The sequence below is a fragment of the Cydia strobilella genome, chromosome 22 (genome assembly GCF_947568885.1).
Source record: "Cydia strobilella chromosome 22, ilCydStro3.1, whole genome shotgun sequence".
Taxonomy (NCBI): domain Eukaryota; kingdom Metazoa; phylum Arthropoda; class Insecta; order Lepidoptera; family Tortricidae; genus Cydia; species Cydia strobilella.
Genome location: NC_086062.1, coordinates 1,148,778 through 1,172,288, shown reverse-complemented (window position 1 = coordinate 1,172,288; position 23,511 = coordinate 1,148,778). Strand labels below are relative to the sequence as shown.

Below are 23,511 nucleotides of genomic sequence, written 5' to 3'. Positions count from 1 at the left end.
AGCCCTGTCGGTCGGTCAAGCTAGAAGGTAAATAGAAATGTCTTCGCAATAACAAACGTTCGGTTAACAGATTGACTACGACAGCGAGACGACGGAGCGCGAGGAGAACCTGACGGACTCGAACCAGGACAACTCGGAGTGCACCACGCCCACCGCCAGCGCCGACCACCTGCCCCTCGCCGACCTCGCGCTCGACCCGCCCCCCGGCCTGCCCGCCCCTCCCCCCGGCCTGCCCGCCCCGCCCGCCCCGCCCCAGCACGAGCCGCCACCCAAGCCCAGCCACATAGATAACATCGCCAGGAAGATCAGCACCGCCTCGTCTATAGGTATGGTATGCCATATGTTGACGGCTTTTACTAAAGGCTGGCAAAGTTTCCTACCACTCCGGCCAGTATTGACGATCCGCCCTCTCTCTCTTCCGGTGACCATTATTGCGCTTAGTTTAATATTATCCTGTTTAATTATTATAAACTTAGGTTTAAACACCCTCCGTAATTTTATCAGCTTCTGTGCTTTTCAACGTACTTAACTGGCGCAGTCAGGAGGATGTTAATTGTAGCAGCCTTGTGAGCCGATCTCGATTAGTGAAGCAAAAAAAATTGCATTGAAAATACACAGTCATTCACTCCTACTACTACTAGTTACTACTACTACTATTAGTTACTACTACTACTATTAGTTACTACTACTACTACTAGTTACTACTACTACTATTAGTTAAAACTACTACTACTACTAGTTACTACTACTACTACTACTAGTTACTACTACTACTATTAGTTACTACTACTACTACTAGTTACTACTACTACTATTAGTTAAAACTACTACTACTACTAGTTACTACTACTACTACTACTAGTTACTACTACTACTAGGTTCTACTAGTTATTTACTATTTCATGAAATTCTGTTTAAATTTAAGTACTTATAAAAAAATTTTTGTAAAAAAAAACGATTAAAATGTATTTTCTTTAGGTTCCAATCAATCCGACGGCGGATCCGCGGCGCCCGATCGCGCGACCTCAGAATCTCAGAACGGCGACAAGAAGCCCGCCGCGCCCGCGCGCAAGATCTCCCGCTTCGTCGTCAGCCCCGTCGTGCCCGGCGCGCGCGCGCAGCCCGCCCCGTCCGGCCAACACGACGTCGAACCCGACAAACCCGACCAGAAGCTCTACTCCGAAGTCGCTAAGGAACCTAAGCCCGAAGTCAACGGGCTCGATAAAGAACCGCAGAAAGAATCCCTTCCTACGCATCAGTACTCCGCACCGCAGCTTTCGCACGCGCCGCAAACTCAAGATCATAGGCCGCAGGAATTGAGCAGCGCGCCGACTAGTAGCATACCCAATAGTATACCTAATAATATGCCTAATAGTATACCCAATAGTATACCTAATAGTATACAGAATAGTATACCGAATGTACCCGGCGGTATCCCGGCGCCGGTGCAGGCGATGCCCGCTATGCCGACGATACCGAGTATTCCGCAGCCGCTGCCGACGTTCCAGAATATCGCTCCGCTGCTGAACACTCTGCAGCCGAACTTGACGACGCCGCTGCAGATCGCGACGGACACGCCGCTGCTGGGACTGAGTCAAGTTAGTTGTTTGTATGCATTGATTGATGATTGCAAATACTTTGTAAATTATTTTTTAAGACATATAGAAGTTCGTCCGGTTGAAAAGGTTTTATTTTGTTTACTACTAAAGTTAAAGAAAACCTTAGAGCTTTGGAGAATGATCTATCTATAGGATAAATGATGGAAACAATCGAGTAAAGGAATGCGTTGGCGAGAGCCGAAATCTTAGAGCCGCGAGTTGAAATCTCGGTTGAAATTGTAATTTTTATATATTTTTTTCTACAATTCAAAATTTATAATTTCGGTAGCAGAGACCAAGCTACAACTCTTGCCGCTTCTTGTCGCTTGCTAAATCGGTGCAGAGAAGAGACAGATTCTAGTAACAAGAAACACAATACAATATTTATTAATCAATTAGGTGGGCACACCAATGGGCGGAGAGCTCGGTCTGAACGCCGCTGTGAGCCAGCAGGAGCAGCTCGCGAGCCGCCTGGCCTTCCCCGCTCAGCCGGTGGACTCCTACCCTAACGCGGAGAACATACAGCGGATGCTGCTCAAACAGAACATCATGAAGTGAGTGATCAACTATTGTAACTTACTTGCCATACTCCATCTGAACGACTTGCAACTGTAAGACGAACCTCAAAATCACGTTAAACATTTGCTAGTTTCATACATTATTTTACGTTTTTAGGGAGTATCTAACAATAAATGTCGATCACTATGGCCTACATATGTTGCTGTTTCCGCGAACTTGACACTACGCCTAATTAGGAAACAAAATCTAGTGAAATAGACAGCAAATGAGCAATTTATCACAATAATAATAATCATAATCATCATTTATTAATAATATAAAATTACAAGTCAATAGGTACTACAATATGTAGGTATTATACAATATTATTCTTATTCTATGACATGGGTTTACTTATAAAAAGCTCTTTGTGGTCATAGAACGTCTGCTCGAGGAGCCATTGTCTGAGTTTAGTTTTAAACATTGACGCACTTTTTGCAGTAACAATTTCACGCGGAAGGCAATTATACACTTTTCGACCCATAACATGTGATAGCTTTTTAGTTTTCGCAAGTTTGTGCGATGCGAGTGGCAGCATTCCGGCGCGCGCGCTGCGCGTTGCGTACCTACGCGGGGCTTCGATGATTGGATTGGAGTCTACTTCATCACGTGTATTTATTGCCATTTGCATTATTAGAAGCGAGGGCAGCGTAAGTATTCCCAACGACTTGAACAATGGCCTCGCGGAGTGACATTGAGGGTCACGGCCTATCGCCCGAACGGCGGCAGCGAGTGCGCGCGGCACGTCAGCAGGTGTCGCGCTACAGGCCGCCGCCGCTCCGGCAAACCGTTTGTTTATAGCATCGGCTGCCGCCTTTTTTGTTTTAAATTTGTTTCCATCTAAGTCGGTAATTACCTCTGTAAAATCGAGTTGATTGTTGCACGTTTTGCCTCTTTTCCTGTTTAATACTCCCCACATGGATTTCACGGTGTTCGGATTGTTTTTTATTTTTTTTGTGTAGAACTCGGCTTTTTTTGAGTTAAGTAGACTAATGTATTTGGTGTTCATACTGGAAATAATTAAATTTAGTTTCTCGTTATTGGGAAAACGTCTTCCTAAGTCTATTATTTCAAACAGTAGGTTTTTTAGGTTGTAAGTTTCGTTCGTCACCCACGATTCTCTTTTTTTATTAAACACGGTTTTAATTGGGAAGCAAATATTAAATTTATTTTTTAGTATATTTATAACAGATGACGTATATGTATATGTATACGTGAATAATGTGGATATTCAAATAATATATGGAAATGATAAATAAATACAGGATCTAAAAGTTTCAAAATTTAAAGTATTTTTTAACTTCCAAAAAGGAATAAAATAAATATACTGATTCCTTGCATTTTATCCAAAAAAGGATTGTATAGCTATATGCATAAACGCAACATTTCACCGACAAAATCGCAATCCTACCTTTTTTCCATACATTCAAGATGGGCTCTCAGTGACATTGACGTCACGTTCACTTATCGTTTCTGACTTCTGTATTGCTTTAATGCAATGGGTCCCATATAGACATTGGATCCCAAAAACAAACCTGATTAAATAAAAATTAGTCATTAAGCCTATTGCGTCAACCAGAGCCCAAAGCCTTACAGTGAAGTAACGTGCCTTGTTTCGTTAGCCAACAGCAGAACCTGTCCGGGCCGAACCTGCTGGGGCTGCTGAACCAGCCGGCCTACCCGCAGCCCGACCTCATGCTGCACAACTCGCTCCTCAACAACGCGTGCTCGCAGCCTGGTAACTACTCCGATCAAGCCCACCATAGCTCTCTCTGTACGTGGCTTACTCGATGTGATGCAGGGGATCTGCCATCTTGGGGTCTAAATCAGACTCCATGACATGAGATTAACAACTAACACTTTAAAACAATTAAAAAATGTATTAACCTTTTGAACGCTTTTCCTCAAGCGTCAAAGACGTGGCTTACACGCCAATATCTCGACTAGTGAATAACTAATATAAACCTTATCTGTCAGCAGGACAATTGCTTTGACAGCGTCCGCCATGACCACTTTAGTGGTCGCTGGCATGGCAGGCACGACAACACACGACCTATTTAGTGGCTCTTGGCGTCCAAATGGTAGTGGACTATTGTAGCGTACAGCACAAGAGCTTCCTGCTTATTGACGCGAAGTATCAATGTCATGTTGCCGATTTAGGCCACTAGGTGGCAGACCCTTAGCACGCAAAAGTCAACAAAACGCACAAGGATACTCGACACAAAATGCGAACTTTTGATTGATCCTTCAATAAGTTTAAGAGGGTAAACCTTTAATTGTATGAAGTTTTCAACTTTTTCTTGAAATCCTTTTGAAATGGTATGGAGAATATAGGTGCTGATGTGCGTCAATTAATGAGTGTACCCTCTGTTACAAGTGTATTATCTTTATCTATCATTCTAGTTGTCATTTCACATGAGATGATGCTTTATTCCGTTGAATGCACATTCAATCTATAGTCTTTAGCTTTAAACGTGGCACGATACAACAATAAAAATTATCCACTGATTGTAACCAGTATTTTTTCGATCTACAGCTTATTCCGTCTCAACTTTTTCCGCATGAGTATGATAATCGTGTTTTATAGTTTTCAATCTACCCGCGAATCGACCTGACAACGTTAACAAGTAATCTTTTATAGTAATCTTAGAGCCACCCCATACTAGCGTATTTTGAGCGGCGGCGTCTAATCAGCACTATGGAAAATGGTTTCACCACGCAGTTGCGCCAACGACGCTCGGGAAACGCTAGTGATGTGGGGTGGGCCTTATAGCTTGTGTCATAATTTATAATTTAGAACCCATTCACGTTAGTTATAACCACGATTTTCATAAACCTTATGTTTTCTTGTCCCTTACCCTACGAACCAGCTGATACCCTAGTACCCTATTGCTCTGTGTGGCACGTGAGTGACTAACCGCACGTTTGTTCAGCGTTGTCGCAGCGACTGCCGCCCTACTCCGCCTACCAGCCCATGCTCGCTACCGCCAACGACCTTTACGGTAAGTTCATGTCACGTCTCTACCCTGTTGCTAGCTGTCATACAAGCTTTAAATCAACTTAGCTGTTACACTCTTAGCGATTACGCTCCGCAAAGAACAAGTCGCCGCGCGAGGAAATTGCCGCGTGAAGCAGTTCGGTGTGTCCCGCCCATTACTAATAATAATATATTATGCTTTGGCGAGGCACGTCTTTGCATAGTCGCTTTGCGCTGCAATTTAATTTTCACCTCAGCAGCCCGAACAAGCCCACTTTCGTCACTCCAGGGAGTGAAAGCTACTTTGCTTTTTAATTTAGTGAAGGCCATGAACTGCCACTTAATACTTCGGGGTCTATTACAAATTCTAAATACATTTTAACCTTTAATATGTTCTCACTGCTGAGGTGAAAAATTATATCTGTCACACGAGAGCAAAGTTATTTTATATCTCGTGTTTTTGAGTCCCTCGCTACGCTCAAGATTCTAACTTAGAATCTTTCGCTTTCTAGGGACTCAAAATTGACACTCGCAAGAAAAACCAATTTTCCTCTCTTATTGCACTAATAACTATTTCCTCGCGAAGCGGCCGGCGGTCTGTGTGGGCAAATAGTCGATTCGCTTTGTAAAATAGTTTAGTTTTTGTGAATTGTAGCGAGCCTGTCACAATAGTAACGGCAATTTTAATTCATATTCTTCGTCGTAAATCCTTTGCCAAAAATCACTAATAACATTTTATGAACATATAAAGAATTGGCTTTTCTCTCTCGTGTTTTAACATGGAAACTTTACTAAACTTATATTTACCCGGATATAGACCGTGATTACCTTTTGAATTGTTTATGAGCTCCCGATATTTCGACGCAGTTACATGCATCATGTTCACGGGTGACCGAAGACCATAAGCTTTGACACCCACCCGCTATTATCGGTCACCCGTGAGTAAGATGCATGTAACTGCGTCGAAATATCGGGAGCTCATAAACTATTCAAAGGGTAATCACGGTCTATATCCCGGTCAATATAAGTCTAGTGAAACTAACCGTGAATCATTCAAAACTCTTATGGAAACTTTACTTTCTTTGATACTTAATAATTTATCTCAATTGCAAGCTGGGGCACTAAAGCTTTGTTTATGTCACGTGTCGCGAAAAGTGAGTACATGGTTTTCAAGGCGGGGAGCAAGTGCCCATCATACGTCCCACCCATTCGTTTGAATGGCGAGCAGCTGAGGAGGGTATATTCATTCAAATATCTTGGGCACTTGATCACTGACGATTTGCGTGACGACGCGGACATTGAACGCGAACGTAGGGCATTAGCTATTAGGGCTAATATGGTCGCCCGTAGGTTCACAGCAGGTGTACAGCGCAAGTTTAAATAACACTTTTTCGAGCGTACTGTACTTCGCTGTACGCCTGCAGCCTGTGGACGAGGTACACGCAGCGTTCTATGAATGCCATGCGTGTACAGTACAACGACGCGTTCAGGGCACTGTTGCGGCTGCCGCGATTCTGCAGCGCGTCGGGCATGTTCGCCGACGCGCATGTGGATGGTTTCCACGCGACGCTCCGAAGGGTGCGCCACAGCCGCCACAGTCTCCTGGCCGTCGCCGTCGTGGCAGGGAGATGGGACAGTGCACTTATCAGGCACTGGACCTCCCAACATCTTAGTTAACAACATAGTAATTTAAGTATATTTGTAACTAACAAAATATGGATTGTATTATCGTCCGAATTAAAAGATTTTTATTTTTATTTATTTTATTTTTTATTTATGTGGAGTCGGCAACATGTGTAAGATGAAATGAACATTGCAGCCCAGCAGGGCGCGCTGCAGGCGGGCGCGCTGCCGGGGCGGCCGGGCTCGCTGGCGCCCGGCCTCGTGGCGCTGCTGCCGCCGCTCGCGCTCAACCAGAACCTCATGGCGCAGAACCGCCAGAACCTGGGTCTGTACATAGCCGAGCTCCTCCCTGCCTCCACGCCACGCCTGCGCCTGTCGTGTGCAGCGCGGCATCCTCAACCTTGGTGGAAGCACGATACTTGATACTCTAGTCAAATTCTGCCTTAGATGATCTTTAGACGGCCATTGCTAATTTTAACATGTGAAAATGACTACACGTGTCTTACGACAGTCTTTATAATAAGAGCGGTACTGTCATAGTAAATTTTGTAACCCCAGTAAATTCACTGCCATCTGTCGACACACTTTAAAACTAAAAATGAAGATTTATAAAAATACGATAGAATGTATTTAAATATAGATAAATGATTTTTTTTATTTGCATTAATTATTTTTATGATTTTGACCCATGTTCTTTCAGTGATATGCGTTAAAATTGTTAAATAACAAACGAAGCCGTCAACGCCATCTATACGACAGTAGGCCAAAGCTAGTAGCGCCCTCTGAACGAGAATCAAATTTTCTTGATTTTCGAGGCACGATTTTTCCTTAGACTGTATCCATCTATTACGGAGTTATATCTATCTTTGATAATATCTAGCAAAATTTTGCAATTTAGGTATTTGCTCTTCAAAATCCTGCCGATATGCTTAGTTAAACATTAATTAAAAATAAATTAGCATTTTCGTTGACACATTAGAAAGTTTAACAAAGAAAACTGTTTTAGACAACGAAACCAAATATGTAGCGTCATAAGTTTTGTGGTGGAATCGAACACACAATGTGACACATTTTGATGACTCGTACCTAATCTCGTTACGTTCGACAGGTCTAGCGGGCCAGAACCTAGGTTTGAGCGGTCAGAACTTGGGCCTCGGCGGCCCCGGCCTCGGCCTCGGCGGCGCCGGCCTCGGCCTCGTGTCGCCGCTCAACACGCTGCAGCGCGCGCGCGCCTGCTCCGCGCAGCGCAGGATCCAGGAGGACTTGCAAGGTGGGTAACGTGTACATACTCTACACTCTACAGTCTGTCTACTGTTCTACTAATACTACCGTCTTAACATCTTGACTCACAGCCATACACAATATCAACATTTTGAACCTAAGAAGTAACTTTTCTTCCGATGTGATATCGCATCGGAGTCGAGGGGTTATTTTGGAGTATGAGCCAGCAAAACGGGTCTCTATTGTTTTATAGTTTTAGGTCATAATGTATTGTTTGTCCACATTTTCGTTAGTCATAATTTAGTTTTTCTCAGAAACGCGTAACTTTTCAGGATTGCCATAAAACAAACCTAATCTAACCTAACCTATCTATAGGATAACCCGAGGAAAATCCTGAAAAGGTAACGGTTTCAGAATTATGCATAATGATAATATGACAATCATTACATTATGACTTTCAATAATTATGTCAAACAAAGGGACCCCCAGCAAAACACTTATGAGCAAGATCCTCGTAAAATGGTTAACCTTTCGTATGCTCCTGTCAAAAAATTGATATTTAAATAGCAATCTAGACAACTTCGTGTTTGTTGTATAAAAAAAAAATACACATGGAACAGATCTACTAAGCATACCAAAGGTTAAGACTGTATCTTGATGCTTCGTGAATGTCAGCTGATGCTCCGTTGGCTCCTCGTTGTGTTGACATGAATAATGTATTTTTTTTTTTAACTATAAGTAATTTTGCATACGAGTTATAAGGGTCACTAATACACTTATGTATCCCGTGTGCAGGTCTGGCGACGGGGTCTGTGTGCTCGTCGCAGCCCAGCACGCCCAACAAGCCGCACTCGTACAGCGAGTACATGATGACGCTGCAACACAAGCTCGCCTCCATCTCCAACAGCGTGAGTATTGTTGTTACTATAAACAATATTTTTACACTGAAAGAAGTGACCAAGTCCACCGGTGGTGCAGGCGGGAATCGAACCCGCGTCTTCAGCTTACGCGGCTAACGTCATGACCACTACTTAAAAAAAATGATTTGTTCCCTAGTTGGATAAAGAATATTTATACTCCCAAGGATAAAGGCAATAGAGTCGTCGTACCTGCTTAGCACTGCACTCCCGCAGCTCGGCCGAATAAAATTATTATTATTTGGCCTAGCTTAGATACCCTTAGAATAACATAGAAGGCTGGAATTTAACTCTGAAGACATTATGGTCTATCTGGAAGAAGTTGTATCTGGAGCATTAAAAAAAGACAAAAAAAAACTCATGAAACACATACATTGATACATTTTTAAAACTAGTTACTAAGGGCTTTATTCATAAGGGCGTTTTCACTTAACTGTGTACGGTCAGCAATTACTATTAGCTTAGCACCTTTGCATACAAACTTCTATGCAGGGGGGGGGGGGGGGGGGGTACTTTTCTCGGCAGCTGACTGTACCATTTTAGCAATCATCACGAAACTGACGGTCAATGTCAAACCCCATACATTTCGTCAGTAAAGTAACAGTAAGAAAGAACTGCACTTTAAAGTATGAAAATGCCGATAATCGTCTATCAAGGCTACCAAGTTCTTGATAATCTTTTGTCTATCATTTTGATATTTATGTTAGAACGAGACAAAATTTAACTGAAGTTTGCTAAGTATGATGAATAAGGGGGTTACGATTTAAAATGTATAGTGTATAAGGTATCTGTGTATTTGTCAGGGCCCGGTGTCGCCGCAGTCCCCCGTGGAGTACAGCCCGGCGCTGTCGCCCACGCACCGCGTGCAGCAGCCGCATAAGGTAACAATACACTCATTTACCATTTTACCATTTCACCACAGGTAGGTAAGACCCATTTGACTGTAGTTATGCAGAAAACGACCAACTTTATTTTTTTATCAATGCAAAAAGCGATCAAATCCACCGAGTAATGGTGTAAGTTAATTTAACAAAAATAAAACGTTGGTCGCTTTCTACAGAACTACGGTCATTTTTGAACTGCGTTCTTCTCTATACTTGACGCGGCGAATGACAGTTCCTCCAACTCGCTTTTGGGTAGACCTAATTTGAAAAATATATGAAGAAACAGGTTTTTACCGTGATGATGCTCTCCTGACCGATTTCGGCCACAGCGACTGTGTGCTCTGGAGTAGGCAATTTTTAATTCGCATTATTAGCGTGTAGCTGATCCGCTCTCTGGTGCGCCCTTAGGTGGCTCACGCTATTTTCTTGCTAAATACTCGAGCACATTTTTTTACCGTATATTTATTACTTCATATGACCTGATTTGCAAGACCGAAGTGACCCCATAAGTGTTCCGTGAACAAAGTTGTGTACGGAACACTAAAAATGTATTAAAGTATCAATCATCATCATCATGTCAGCCAATAGATGTCCACTGTTGAACATAGGCCTCCCCCAAGGCTCAAAGCAAAAAGGCCCAAAGTATAAAAAAAAGTCTAAAAGCCTTTGACATTGACACTGACAGTTACTCCATACAAAAATGAACTGTCATAGGGATCATCATCACCGCTTAAATTATACAGCACTTGAGTCCAAATCTAAAGTAATATTAGGAACGCAACACAAATACAAAATTCCCGACTTGTTCTATTTCCGTGTTTCGTCTTGAGATGTGAGTATTGTGAGTGTAGATGCTTTGGAGGGCACCCAGTTTAAAAATGGTTTATCTTAATTATTGAATTTAACAGCCTTTAAGCTCGGTCGGTATCGGTAGCGACCTACGAAATATTAATACAATAAACTTCGGTACACATTAGATTGTATAATGTAGTGATTGGTTGGTATGGTATGGTGCAGGTGGAAGCGGTAGCGGTGGCGGAGGCGCACAAGCGGCACGTGGCGGGGCTCGCGGAGCTGGACCACGAGCTCAGCAAGATCTCGCTGCACTACAAGCAGCCGCCGCCCAAGGTACTATTCTCATTTACACTTCACTTCCCATACAAACGTAGTTCCGCTGTCATTTTAAAACTACGTGTTGGATTGTAATGAGACTTTGCACATACATGAGGTATATCTAGGTCTGAAATTAGTTTATATAGCTCCAGTTTATAAAACAAACGAAATAGAGCCAAAAACGAGTTTTGTATGAAAAACAAATTCGCTGTATTTTTTTAACTATGATATCTGAAGCAACATAAACTAATTACAGACATAGATATACCTTATCCAATCGTAAGTACAAAGTTTGTTGAGCAATCTAGCTAGTCGTTTTAAAATGAGAGCGGAACTACGTTTGTATGGAGAACCGGGCTTGCCGGAGACCCTTAAATTCTCGGGCAAAATGTCGGCTACGTAAAAGGCGATATTTCTAGCTAAAGTTGTTTAGTTTCTTTTCAAGATATCTTTTTAATTTGGGTGTTTATAAGAATAACGTGTATTTGGTATCTTATCGTAACATTCGTAACACCCAAAATTTTAACCCATTTGAGTGCTATTTTTAAATTTAGCCTGTATAGCTATTGTTTAGTCGAGAAACGTGTGAATATGTTCTATTTGATAATGCAATGTTCCCCTGTACCTGTAGGACGTGTTCCCGGAGCACGGCGGCGACACTCACTCGCTGCTCGCGGCCGCGGCCTACGACGGTAACTACCTATACTTTTTGCTTTGTAAACTACACAATGTCAGTTGAAACAGGTCCATTCACGAGAGCTGGCACGAATGGAATGACTGAGTGAATGGAAATATCTATGTGTTTATCACACTAAGTAATAAAATGGTGGCTCTGGCTGTATACCGATTTACCGATACAGGTGTCACTCATACAATGAATGTTTCGTTCATTCAGTGTGTGCCAGCTTTAGTGAATCGACCTGTACTAAATTAGTGATTCCTAACATTTCAATTTTTTTTGTGCCCTGCAATGGACTGATTTTGTCCTCAGTTTAAAATGATTTCAAGCTATCAATATAAGCAAAAAAATTTTTATTAACACTGTTGTTTCCACACCGTTTATTACTCTTAGGTTTGGGACTGTTGTATGATAAACTCCCTCCAACGCACCATTTTATGATGCACTTACTAACTTTGTGATTTATCCATTCGTATGTGTGTGGGTCATTAAAAATATTAAAATTGTTGATTCAAAGCATGGTCGTGCCGTAACAGCAAAAATAATTCACAGAATTCAAATTGAAAAATGTGGACAGTATCCAAAATATCCAAATCATACAGACGAAATGTCATCAAATCGGAAAAAGTTTCTCATCTATTTTTAACCGACTTCATTTCATAGAAGGAGGAGGTTCTGTATTCGGTTTGGGCTATTCATTGTTGTTCATTTCATTTCATTTAACCTTCTAGTCTCAATCATAGATCATCTTAAAAGTCCCAAGGGTTTATTACTTTTTTTTTTTTTTTACAAATACAAATTTTTATTGTTTGAATGTGAGTGGTTATAAATGGTGGTAGGGTTAGTATTTGGTTACATCACAATCAGCCTGAATTTGGCGTACAATACTCTTTGACTCTCAATGTGCATGTCATTAAAACCTATAAAATTAAAATAAAAGTATAAAAATGTCAGAAAAAAAATAAGTATTAGTAATAATAATAGAGAATAATAATAACAGGTCAATGTCATGCATACAGAAAAGTGGTAACACATAATTTTCATAACAATTTTATGTCAAGCTAATACAGTACCTAAAAAGTAATAATAATAATAAAATATTATAACAGTTATTAGGCGTTGGTGGATACAAAGTGTTCATTAACCGAGTAGAACATTTTTTGTAAACACCACTTAAATAATTTGGTTTTAAAACCTTGACAATCCAAGGATTTTAAGTCATTTGGCAAATGGTTGAAGATTTTGACAGACATGAAAAGAATAGATTTTTCAAAATGAGCAGAATTATATATTTTTTTTTATATTTGAGGTAACTTTTCTGCTAACGCGACATGGCGGATAAGTTTTACAGGTGTTGTTTTCGCAAATAGTGATGTGGTGTGTGTGTGTGTGTGCAGGCTCGGGCGGCGCGCTGGCGGAGGCGTGGGGGCGGGGGGGGAGGGTGGCGCGCGTGCAGCCCTGCGCGCCCTACCAGCTCTGCCGCATCCTGCAGCACGGTGAGACCTAACCTCTATCTCTATCTCTATCTAACCTAACGCTTTAGGTATCTAACTTTCTGTACTTGACGCTATAACATGTTTATTTCCACGGTTTCTTAATAACATTCAAATAATTCGAGTTGTCACATGGCCACGTAAAATATTGCCAAAATAAGATTAGGTACACAATTAATGCTGATTTTTATATATTGTTCTTGATATGTTCCTTTTATAATACAACTTTCACACGATATCTTTCGCGCACCAATAAGTGCGAACGATAAACAACTCGGAGTATTGTATCTTAACAATACCAATGCTAGATTTTTGATTGTATATCGATCCATATCGAATGCTCTGAAATTTTAGGTAATGATGTATTGACAAACAAAAATTGAATAATTTAGTAATTTCAGCGAAAGACAATCTGGCCAGCGGCTCGTTTACCGGCACGGAGGAGGGCGACGCGGGCTCGCTGTGCTCGGAGACGGCGGCGGAGGCGGAGGCGGACGGAGACGCGGAGGCGGAGGCGGAGGAGAGCGCCACGTACGTGGTGACGGGCGGCGTGCGCGCGCGCACCGTGCGCGTCGAGGACGCGCTCGCGGACAGCGTGGTCACCGTCATCGATCCTAGTCAGCAGGTGTGTACTGGCTTCTAGGTCTCACGTACCGTCCTCGGCGATGGCCGACCTTGACGCGAACGCGCGTTGAAATACCGTGGAAGAAACGGGTTATTCCCACTAGTTACCACCGAGTTGTTAACAGTGGTAACTACTGGGAATTTTTTTCTCCACCTTTTTACCACTGATAACTACTGGGAAAAATAATTCCCACTAACTCGGTTTGGTGGTAACTACTGGGAATTTTTTTCTCCAACTTTTTACCACTGATAACTACTGGGAAAAATAATTCCCACTAACTCGGTTTGGTGGTAACTACTGGGAATTATTTTTCCCAGTGGTAAAAGGTGGGTAAAAAATTCCCACTGGTAACAACTTGGTGGTAACTAGTGGGATTTACCCGAATAAACAAATGAATCACGATCAGTCGGGTCACTGCTTCGCGTTCTCGTTAAAATCGCTCACGAGGACCGCAGGACGCAACGTTAAATGTCGAGATGTTTCTCTCTATGTTTTATATCGAAATTCTTTGAAACGCGATGATTCGAGTATTGATTGAAAAAAAAAAAAAAATATAGGACATTCTTACACAAATTGACTAAGTCCCACAGTAAGCTCATGAAGGCTTGTGTTGTGGGTACTTAGACAACGATATATATATAGGTAATATACAAATACATAAATACATAGAAAACACCCAAGTCTCAGGAATAAATATCTGTGCTCATCACACAAATAAATGCCCTTACCGGGATTCGAACCCAGGATCATCGGCTTCACAGGCAGGGTCACTACCCACTAGGCCAGACCGGTCGTCAAAAATCGGGTGAATGCCCGGGTATTTAACTAGTATTTATCTGGGGCAGGTCGTGGAGCCCCGGCACACGTGTTCGGGCGCGGACGACGACCGCAGCTACCTGGTGCTGGACCCGGCGCGCGCGCTCACGGCCGCCGTGCTGGACCGCACGCTGGCGCTGGACCAGGACCCGGCCTGCGCGCCGCTCCGGCGCCGGCCCGGCACCCCCCCGCCCCCGCCGGGCGGGGGGTCGGCGAGCGAGGAGCTGGCCAGGTGGAGGAGCGGAGATTACGGTACGGTACACCTCGACTAATTCAAGGCTGAAGATCAACACAAACATGTCTGCAAACGACGAATTCGTTACGAGAGGAGCGTGAAGAAATCATCCATTCGATTCGAGCTATTGTTTGCATAAATTTCGCTTAGAGTCGAGTTGTCCACTGAAGGTTTACTGTCAACTAGGGTCCAGTTACACCAACCACATTTAACAGATCAATTAACGCCAAACAACAGTAAACTGTAAAGTACCTATGAAATTTCCCATGCAATAAAATTTAGCGAACGCTTTAAGAGCCAACAGGAGCTGAGCGAATTCTCAATTTTGAGATTTCAAACTGATTATCTCCGTCGCGCTGACGGGGGCGGCGCCGCCATATCCCCGTGTGTGTGGTGCACGCACACAGACGCGCACGTCATTTGCGCTCACGGACCTTATGCCTGCAAGTCGCGTCGCGGTCGCGGCCCGCTATATAGGCATATCATAGGCTATAGCTAGTTCTTACAAACTTTTTCTGTTAGCTTAGCTCGCTACCACCACTGAGCGTTTACTTATTTCCTGTTATTGTGATTTAACTTCTTGATTTTAGGTAGCTGAATTCAATATCCTTCTACAACCTGCAATCCAAATAACATTTTGACTTTTACAGGAGAGTAAAAAAACAATCATTTCTTTTCTCGTTTCCGTGCGGAAAGTATCAACTTTCGACACGCTGTGCTATTAGTACCTACATTGTGCAACGAGGGGGGTAAGTGAGATTTTGTAAAGGAGGAGTTTACAATATTCTTACCCCCGGAGTTACACACAATGGTTTTCGTTACACTTGTGATGAAAAACTAAATTTTCAGGGAAATAATTATAAAATACGGTGACATTTCAAATATTCGTCCGCCATATTGTCATTTCTTGACAGGTTAGGCATCTAAGGCACAGACCTTCGGCATTCAGCCACGATAGAAAATTTTGTGTAAAAATATTTTAAACGGCTATTAAATTAATCCAATTAAATATTATAAACAAAAATACTAAATTATAATTGTCAGTATTTTAGAAGTAAAACTCCCTTACACACCCTTATACTTTAAACAAAGTATTTTACTTATAACTTACTTGGTTCGTACTTCGTATGAATTAGTGACATATCTAATTAAAAAAAGAAAGCTATAACTCCCGCGGGAACAATATAGGCCTTTTGTTTTCCCTTCAGTACACCTGCATGAAATAAGATCTTTTCGAGCAAGTGTGATGAAAAACAAATTTGTCGCTCTCCGGCTTCGTTGATTAGAAAAAAAGAAAGCCTCAGGTTAGATAAAATTATCATAACAAAGAAACATGTGACATGAGATATTTCTTACGTTGATGTAATTATACAGTTTTATTAATGGTCCGTTTTTTATTTATGAGTCAGATTTTGATTAAAATAGGTATGTTTGAAGAGCTCCTAATCCTGGTCGGAATGAATAAGAAACCCCAATTTGGGACAATAGTCTAGTCTACAAAACGTTCAAGGTGGTTAAAAATATAGTGTAAGCTGTTCGCATTAAAAAACCGCAAATCGATGTACAGGTTAGCCGTTTGGTACACGTATACTAGAGGTCAAAACAAAATTATCGACCCGCAGTTCCTAAAAAAAAATCCCTTGTGAGGAGTGCTGAAACTTTTTTTTGTATAAAAAATTTTTTTTTTTTGTATAAAAAAACTTTTTTTTTAAACCTATCGTATTCTTCTCTTATCTATCATACGAAAGGGCTTTTTGAAGCGATTCTGAAAATATATCACATCATTACATTTTAGCCATTTTTCTTAAATTGAAACAAAAAGAATTTTCAAAACATACCAAGTTTGGGCTCCTCCAGATACGATATGGCTGATTTTTTTTTGTACAATATACCAAAAATGATACGTGATTTCCTCATATCTAACCCAAAAAAAGGAATTTTAAAAATAATTTTATTTAGTTTTTTTTAAAATACAAAGTGACACAGTTAGGTTTAAAGATCTTTATTTTCTCATAAGAATACATAATATTCACTTACACGAGAATTAATTGTTTTTTCACGCAAAATACATTTTATCGGTGAGCGCACACTTAACCTATAACAAATAACTTAATACTGTAGGTATTAACATATATGACTCAAACTAAAAGTATACAAATTAAACTAAATTAAACAAAAAACACTTTTTTTTGTTTTTTTTTTGTCGGGTATATCAATAACTTATAAACAGAACAATTAGCAATGGAATGCGAGCGTAGTTGCTACGGCCCGGACCGGCCGTTCTACTTCAATACCTATTTTACGAGACTTATGGAACTGTACTGCAGATACGGTACATATTAATCATACAAGGATACGTAATATCCATATATCCAACGGGAAATACCTCTTTAACCCTTTAACTTGACCCCAAACTTGGTATGTTTTGAAAATTCTATTTGTTTTAATTTACAAAAAAAAAATGGCTAAAATGTAATGATTTGGTATACTTTTAGAATCGCCTCAAAAAGCCCTTTCGTATGATACCACACACGATAGGTTTTTGAAAAAAAAATGTTTTTTTCCATACAAAAAAAAAATGTTGTAGCAAGGGATTTTTTTAGGAACTGCGGGTCAAAAATTTTGTTTTGACCTCAGTATGCGTGTGCCAAACGGCTAACTTGTACATCCATTTGCGGTTTTTCTTTGAAATTGGGCTTGTACGGCTGCCACTAATAGAGATACTAACTCCTAAAAATACGTATGATACCTCATTAGATTCGGAATGATGTCTAGAAAAATGTATTCGAAGCATTCCCACATAAAAAAAGTTCAAAAGCTATTAACAAAAAACGCAAACGTACCATTACGCAAAAAACAGCAAAAAATCACGTTTGTTGTTTGGGGAGCCCCACTTAAATTTTTATTTTATTCTGTTTTTAGTATTTCTTGTTATAGCGGCAACAGAAATACATCATCTGTAAAAATTGCAACTGTCTAGCTATCACGGTTCATGAGATACAGCCTGGTGACAGACTGACAGATAGATTGACAGACAGTCAGACAGACAGACAGATATTATTTTAAAGGTATTAAATATTCTTTTAAAAATTAGAAAAAAATATGGTGCATTTAAAACATATCATGGAATATACTACGGTTATAAGTTGATAGTATGTAAAGTTATTTTTTCAACAAGTTAGGCAATTATTAAGTAACCACATTTTTCTCGAACTTTCGTCTTTGTTGTAAATAAAAAAAAAGAAAATAATTGGCGTAAAAAGTATTTCGCCTCGTGGAGCCCTTTTCATATACATACTTAATAAGATCACGTCATAAACGATTTAATAAAAGTAATACTTTATTTAAAATAAATTTTAGAATAATAGTGAAAATTGTAAAATATAAAACAATATTTTAACCAAAGTATTACTAATTCTTTTTACAATCAAATGTATGAATACGTACTTAGAACTGATACTTTTCTAAATAACGAATAAATGGACTAAATTGTGTAATTAATTTTTAGTGCAAATCACCACAATTTGCTTCTAAAGAGCAAATCAGTGACCAAAAATTATATATGATTTTAATGTTTCGTTCATATATTCAGATTTGTGTATGAAAATGTGAAACTATTATTTCTAAAATAAATTATTCGTCCCTAATTTACACAATAATTATACCAAATTTGATCTCATAGCAACAGATATGTAGAAATAGAGGCAAACTGGACCGCAGAAGCCGACTTTTCCCCTCCCTTTTTCGCGGGTTACCAGGACTTAATCTCGTAGCTAGTGCGTCAGCTCAGCTTTGTATGAACCAAGGAATAATAAATAGTGTTAAACGATATCCCCTGAGGCCAAAGTGCATACTCACTTTACTTACTTCGCCTACTAAGAGGCAAATTGCGACTGAAAAGGTTTATCGATCTTATCACATCACTAGATTATCGACATTTAATGTCGACTATTGCCCATCACTTTTCTGTCTGTGTACGTATTTAGAAACTTGACCCCGCCCCTAAAATTAGTGCGATAAGAACAACTGCAGCTTAGGCGAAAAATCCTGCGTAAAAATCTCAAAAATCGAGGTTTTGTACTCGACTGTTTCCTCCTCCAAAACTTAACCAATCGTAACCAAATTTGGAAATCTAAATGATTATGAAATTGTCTGTGTCGGACTGTTTTGATTTTTTGGCTAATTGATATCAGTTTTGAATACCACGCCTCTCATTGCGGCATAGTCAGTGAGGCCATTTTTGGCCATGTGTGAAGGGCTCTAGCGCCTTAAAAAACAAAAATATCAAAAAAAGCAAAACACACCGACACAGATATTGACAATATTAATCTGTGTTGAAAAAATCATTGCTCTAGCTTCAAAAACCACGGAGGAAACAGTCGAGTACGTTTGTATGGAGAAATGACCACTCCTGTTGGCTCTTAACGGTGACAGACGGTTTGGTGCAACCGGCCTAAGTGTACTGTAAATTGAGTGTCAACTAAATTGGAACGAGGTCTCCAATTTTAAAGTAAATAACTACGGGTACTTCGAGCAATTTTATTATCCAGTCTCCTGAATTCTAAAGAGTCAAGGTGTTGTACTTACATCGACCGATTCCAACCTTACTACCCATGAAAACACTAATTTGTACTCAATTTTTCGGAAACTAAATAATTTTTTAGCATATTTTTTTTTTTCAAGTTCCTGTGCTAAATTACAAAAAAAAAACCAATGAATCAGGCAATGTAATGTGTAGGTTGGCCTTGGGCGGAAGGCAGCATACTGGAGGCGGAGCTGTGCTTGGCTCGTGTGCGGCGCGCGGAGCGGGGGCCGGGGGCGGGGGCGGGGGCGGGGCCGGGGCCGGGGGGGGAGCGGCGCGGAGACCTCGTCGCAGACGTGCTGGTGCGGGAGGCGCTCACCGACCGGGGTAACTACTCCTGCCTTCACCTATTTACATTTAACCATTCCCAAATAAAAAAATAAAAATAAAAACATACCACACAATAATCATTAATTATAGGAATCTAGAGGGAGCGATAAGAAAGAGAGCATCGACCTAAGAACTACACGCGCCCTCACTTTCACAAGTTAGCTGTTGCGCAACTTCGAAGAAACACCTGCTGTATATCGTAGCCAAATCTTAGAATCGATCATTTCTTGGTATGACTATCATTTCATGAAACGATTGGTTGGCCACATCATGGAAAAGTCAAACCTAACCTTACAATATCATGGAATTGATCGCCAATTCCAAATTCAAATGATATCGGTAACGCCGGAATCAAAATAAGATGCAATCTGACTTAGTACTTAGACCTATTATAGTGGCCGAGCATGTCTAACAAAATGCATAACCCTTTTCCAGGCATAGTATGATTTATCGACCACATACGCACCCACGGAGTAGGATGGAGATGGCAAGTGGGCGTTCCCGTCTATCCGACAGTTAGTAGCGACCGACTCACTTTATGCACAGACTATGCTCAGTTGTTGTGTAAACTTTATGCTCGAATGACATTCACGTCGTACGTACGCTCGTCTAACAAAAATTGATAATTAAATTTAAAATGCCGTATTGTGCAGTATTAAGCTGCAGAAATCACAGCGGTTTAAAAAATCTTTCACGTGGAGGTATTTCCTATCACCGGTGGTTATTTATTTAAATATAATCCGATAAATACGAAAAATCTGTTTCTTTTGCATTATTTACGAATGTTCGTTAAGTAAATCTATATTTTATCAGTTAGAACTTGAGTTAGAGTTAGAGTTCACAATCCTTTGTCACTATTCTTTACGTTTATCTGGAATATTCGCTATCTTAAATGTCAAATAACTTCGCTACTCAGATGCTGCGCAATGTCGATATTTATATCGATAAAGTTAAAGTTACGATATTTCAAGTTTGATGTTTGGTAGTTCGGTAATAAATTATTATTTTAGACACGTTTCTAATTATTATTTGGGATAATCAATGACTTAGTAAATATGGCAGCTCTGGTCATCAAGCACTAAGTTAAGTCGGGGTCATTTCATGGCAACCTTTCAAACCTTCGTATTCCTTTACATACGTTTTTGTTTTTTACACCCATCATATTTTCATCGTTAATATTATTAGACTAGGTACTTAATGCACTTATGCGTACAATGCATGCAATGTGCCATGAATAAACGTTTTATATTTTCTATTTCTTTATTATTAATTATTGTAGGTTACCACAAGATGCCGATATTAAAAATAAATGGATCAATGCTACTGGGCAAGAAAATTAGTTTCCGCAAAAATATAGCACCATTTGCTAGGAGCATTTCTTAGAGAAAGATTTCTGGGGATAAAATTGCCATACATCTCATCTAGCGTCCACACGCCTAAAACTTAGTTACTAATTTAGTAATTATTAGTGACATTCGGGCTCACTTAATTAATAAAAAGTGTTCCGTACCACGCAAACTAGCGTCAAATATTGGAATTTTGCCGCCCCCCTTCCTGATTTGATAGGTCACAATCTTACAATCAAATCAAGTGGGATCGAAGAGCCAGTTTCATGTATGCTTTCACACCATACAATTAATTAGACAATTTAATCAGGTTGTCCCGTCTAGATTGGCCTTAAATGCTGCTACAAGTAAATATATTGTTAAAGACGAATACTTACCTATGTAAGTAATTGCAGATTTGTGATCACAAAATATCAGCAATACCGAGTTAATAGACCTTTAAAGAACTATGATTTTATCTGTTTGACTTTAAGATATATTTAATGTTCACATTAACAACCTAGTTGGTCAATTAATAAGAAACAAATTTCTAGTTAGATATTTGTTGTACTGTACTACATATTATTTTTCATACAATTACGATTATCACTACCTATATTATAATCATAAATAAAGTATCATCTAAATGTGTTAAAACATACGGTAATGAAATATCAATACCTAACTGAACACACAAATATCGATAAAACACTCCGATTACACTGTCCCCTCCCTATATCGTCGAATGGAAAGAAGTTCCAACAGTTAGCTACTCGCAGGCGTGTAGAGGTCTCGAAAACACCAGTGTAACGTGACCGTGAGATCCGTAACAAACCATGCGTAATTAGACCTTACTTATACTGGTTTTTTAGCCCTTTTCTCGCCTGTAATAAGTAAGTGATTTTAAAATTATATAAATAACGCCATCTGGTGTTGAGTAGTTGTATTAGGTGAACGTTGAGCGAGCTTTTGTGAGATGAATGAGATAATGAAAGAGTCGTATGTCATATAGCTTTGACATTATATTTTAAACCGTCACTCATGTAGCCTACAGTTGATATTCGTTCGAGAAATGTCCACCGGTAATAACTTTTTGGTATGGAAAGTTGCTACGAATCAGAGCAATTTTGTAAGTGTGTGACGTATTTTAACGTGGCTATGAATGTGTGAGTTTAGCGACACTGGTTTTCATACTAAATAGGAGTCATTTCACATCCACTAGTTTATTAATTCGTGTACGCACCAATAGAATTTCAACTTTAGCATCCCGATTTAAGGTTCAAATTAGATTGCACTTTTAGGAAATGTGACTTCTTCAAATGAATCATCAAAGTAGATTGGTGCCGCCTGGAAAAGGGTTAACTCGCAACGCTCAAGATTACACTTTTCGAACCACTCGCTACGCTCGTGGTTCAATTTTGCAATCTTTCGCTTGCTCGGGTATCACTATTAGCACGATAGATTAAACAACAACTTTGTTCCTTTGTAAAACAAATAACTATTGTTTGTACCTAAATGAATATTTTTTTTACTATTTATTTATAAATACCGTTTTGTGTGTTTGTTGCAGCGCTGTGCCGGCAGGTGGTGCTGCTGGCGCTGCACCCGGCGGCGGGCTCGTTATGACCTGTGTAGCGATTCACACTGTACCTTATATTTATTACGCTGTAACATATACATAATCTATATCATTACTCGTAAATTAAATATTCATATGTGATATCTACTATCTTGTTTTATTTTATGGTTAATTAATTATAGGTTGGTTCAAAAATACGTTTGACTACATTTGTTACTGCGGTATATTGTTGATAATTTTAGCAAACGTTTTCGTTTGTGTTCAGAGCTTAATAATTTGAAGATATGTTTTGTTTTAGTTAAATGATTGCTGTTTTTATATTTAATGACAATTTGTAAAAGACGTGTAAGTAAGAAACATCATCCAAAAATGTCATTTTTAACGTTTTTTTAAGCATTCTGTATTTTTAATTAATGAGGGCTAACGCGTATGAATTCGCCGCTAAGGGCGCTAGTGTAGATGGTGGTCTTTTCCATAGTTCGAAATGTCAAATGTCACTTCAATGACTGACAGCTGTTCTTTAGTCTTTTGGACCACCATCAACAGAGGCGCCTCTCCTCACGTGTGAAAGTCAAAAACCGACATTGGCAAATTCACCCCGTGCAAAATTGCGGGGAGTAAAAGCCAGATAGGATAAAAAAAAAAACAGAGGCGCCAACTGGTGAGCAAAAAAACCATAGCCCTCATTGAATTAATTACTATCTCTCCTATATACAGTTCCTATCAGTTTCCAGTTAGCAGTAGGTAATTATGATTATGTTTCTAAGGGCCTGTTTCACAATGTCCAAGTAAAGTCCTGAATAAGCTACTTGCCACTTATCTGACGGATAAAGTCATCGTTGGCGTTTCACAATTTCCAAATAAGCTTTATCTGCTGGATAAAGTGCTTTTTTTGTAGGAAATTTTATCTGGCAGTTAATTTATTTGTTAATTAGCTATCCAATACTTTACTTGGA

General features: G+C 39.9%; 1 protein-coding gene across 7 annotated transcripts in view; it reads left to right on the top strand.

Moving 5' to 3' along the window:
• LOC134751562 (serine/threonine-protein kinase Wnk-like) overlaps positions 1-22,702 on the top strand; it is an 86,411-nt gene extending 63,709 nt beyond the window's left edge. For 4 of the 7 annotated variants that reach the window (XM_063687017.1, XM_063687018.1, XM_063687016.1 and 1 more), the window contains 16 exons: positions 71-326; positions 979-1,598; positions 1,998-2,152; positions 3,779-3,930; positions 5,090-5,158; positions 6,953-7,081; positions 7,865-8,026; positions 8,773-8,885; positions 9,698-9,775; positions 10,796-10,906; positions 11,523-11,583; positions 12,968-13,066; positions 13,465-13,688; positions 14,534-14,756; positions 19,478-19,648; positions 22,547-22,702. In XM_063687017.1, the coding sequence (XP_063543087.1) occupies positions 71-326; positions 979-1,598; positions 1,998-2,152; positions 3,779-3,930; positions 5,090-5,158; positions 6,953-7,081; positions 7,865-8,026; positions 8,773-8,885; positions 9,698-9,775; positions 10,796-10,906; positions 11,523-11,583; positions 12,968-13,066; positions 13,465-13,688; positions 14,534-14,756; positions 19,478-19,648; positions 22,547-22,602 (2,679 nt within the window). In that variant the 3' untranslated portion in view covers positions 22,603-22,702. The remainder of the gene's footprint in view (positions 1-70; positions 327-978; positions 1,599-1,997; positions 2,153-3,778; positions 3,931-5,089; positions 5,159-6,952; positions 7,082-7,864; positions 8,027-8,772; positions 8,886-9,697; positions 9,776-10,795; positions 10,907-11,522; positions 11,584-12,967; positions 13,067-13,464; positions 13,689-14,533; positions 14,757-19,477; positions 19,649-22,546) is intronic. The other 3 variants (XM_063687019.1, XM_063687020.1, XM_063687022.1) reach the window with 3 other exon arrangements.
• Positions 22,703-23,511: the final 809 nt, after the last annotated feature.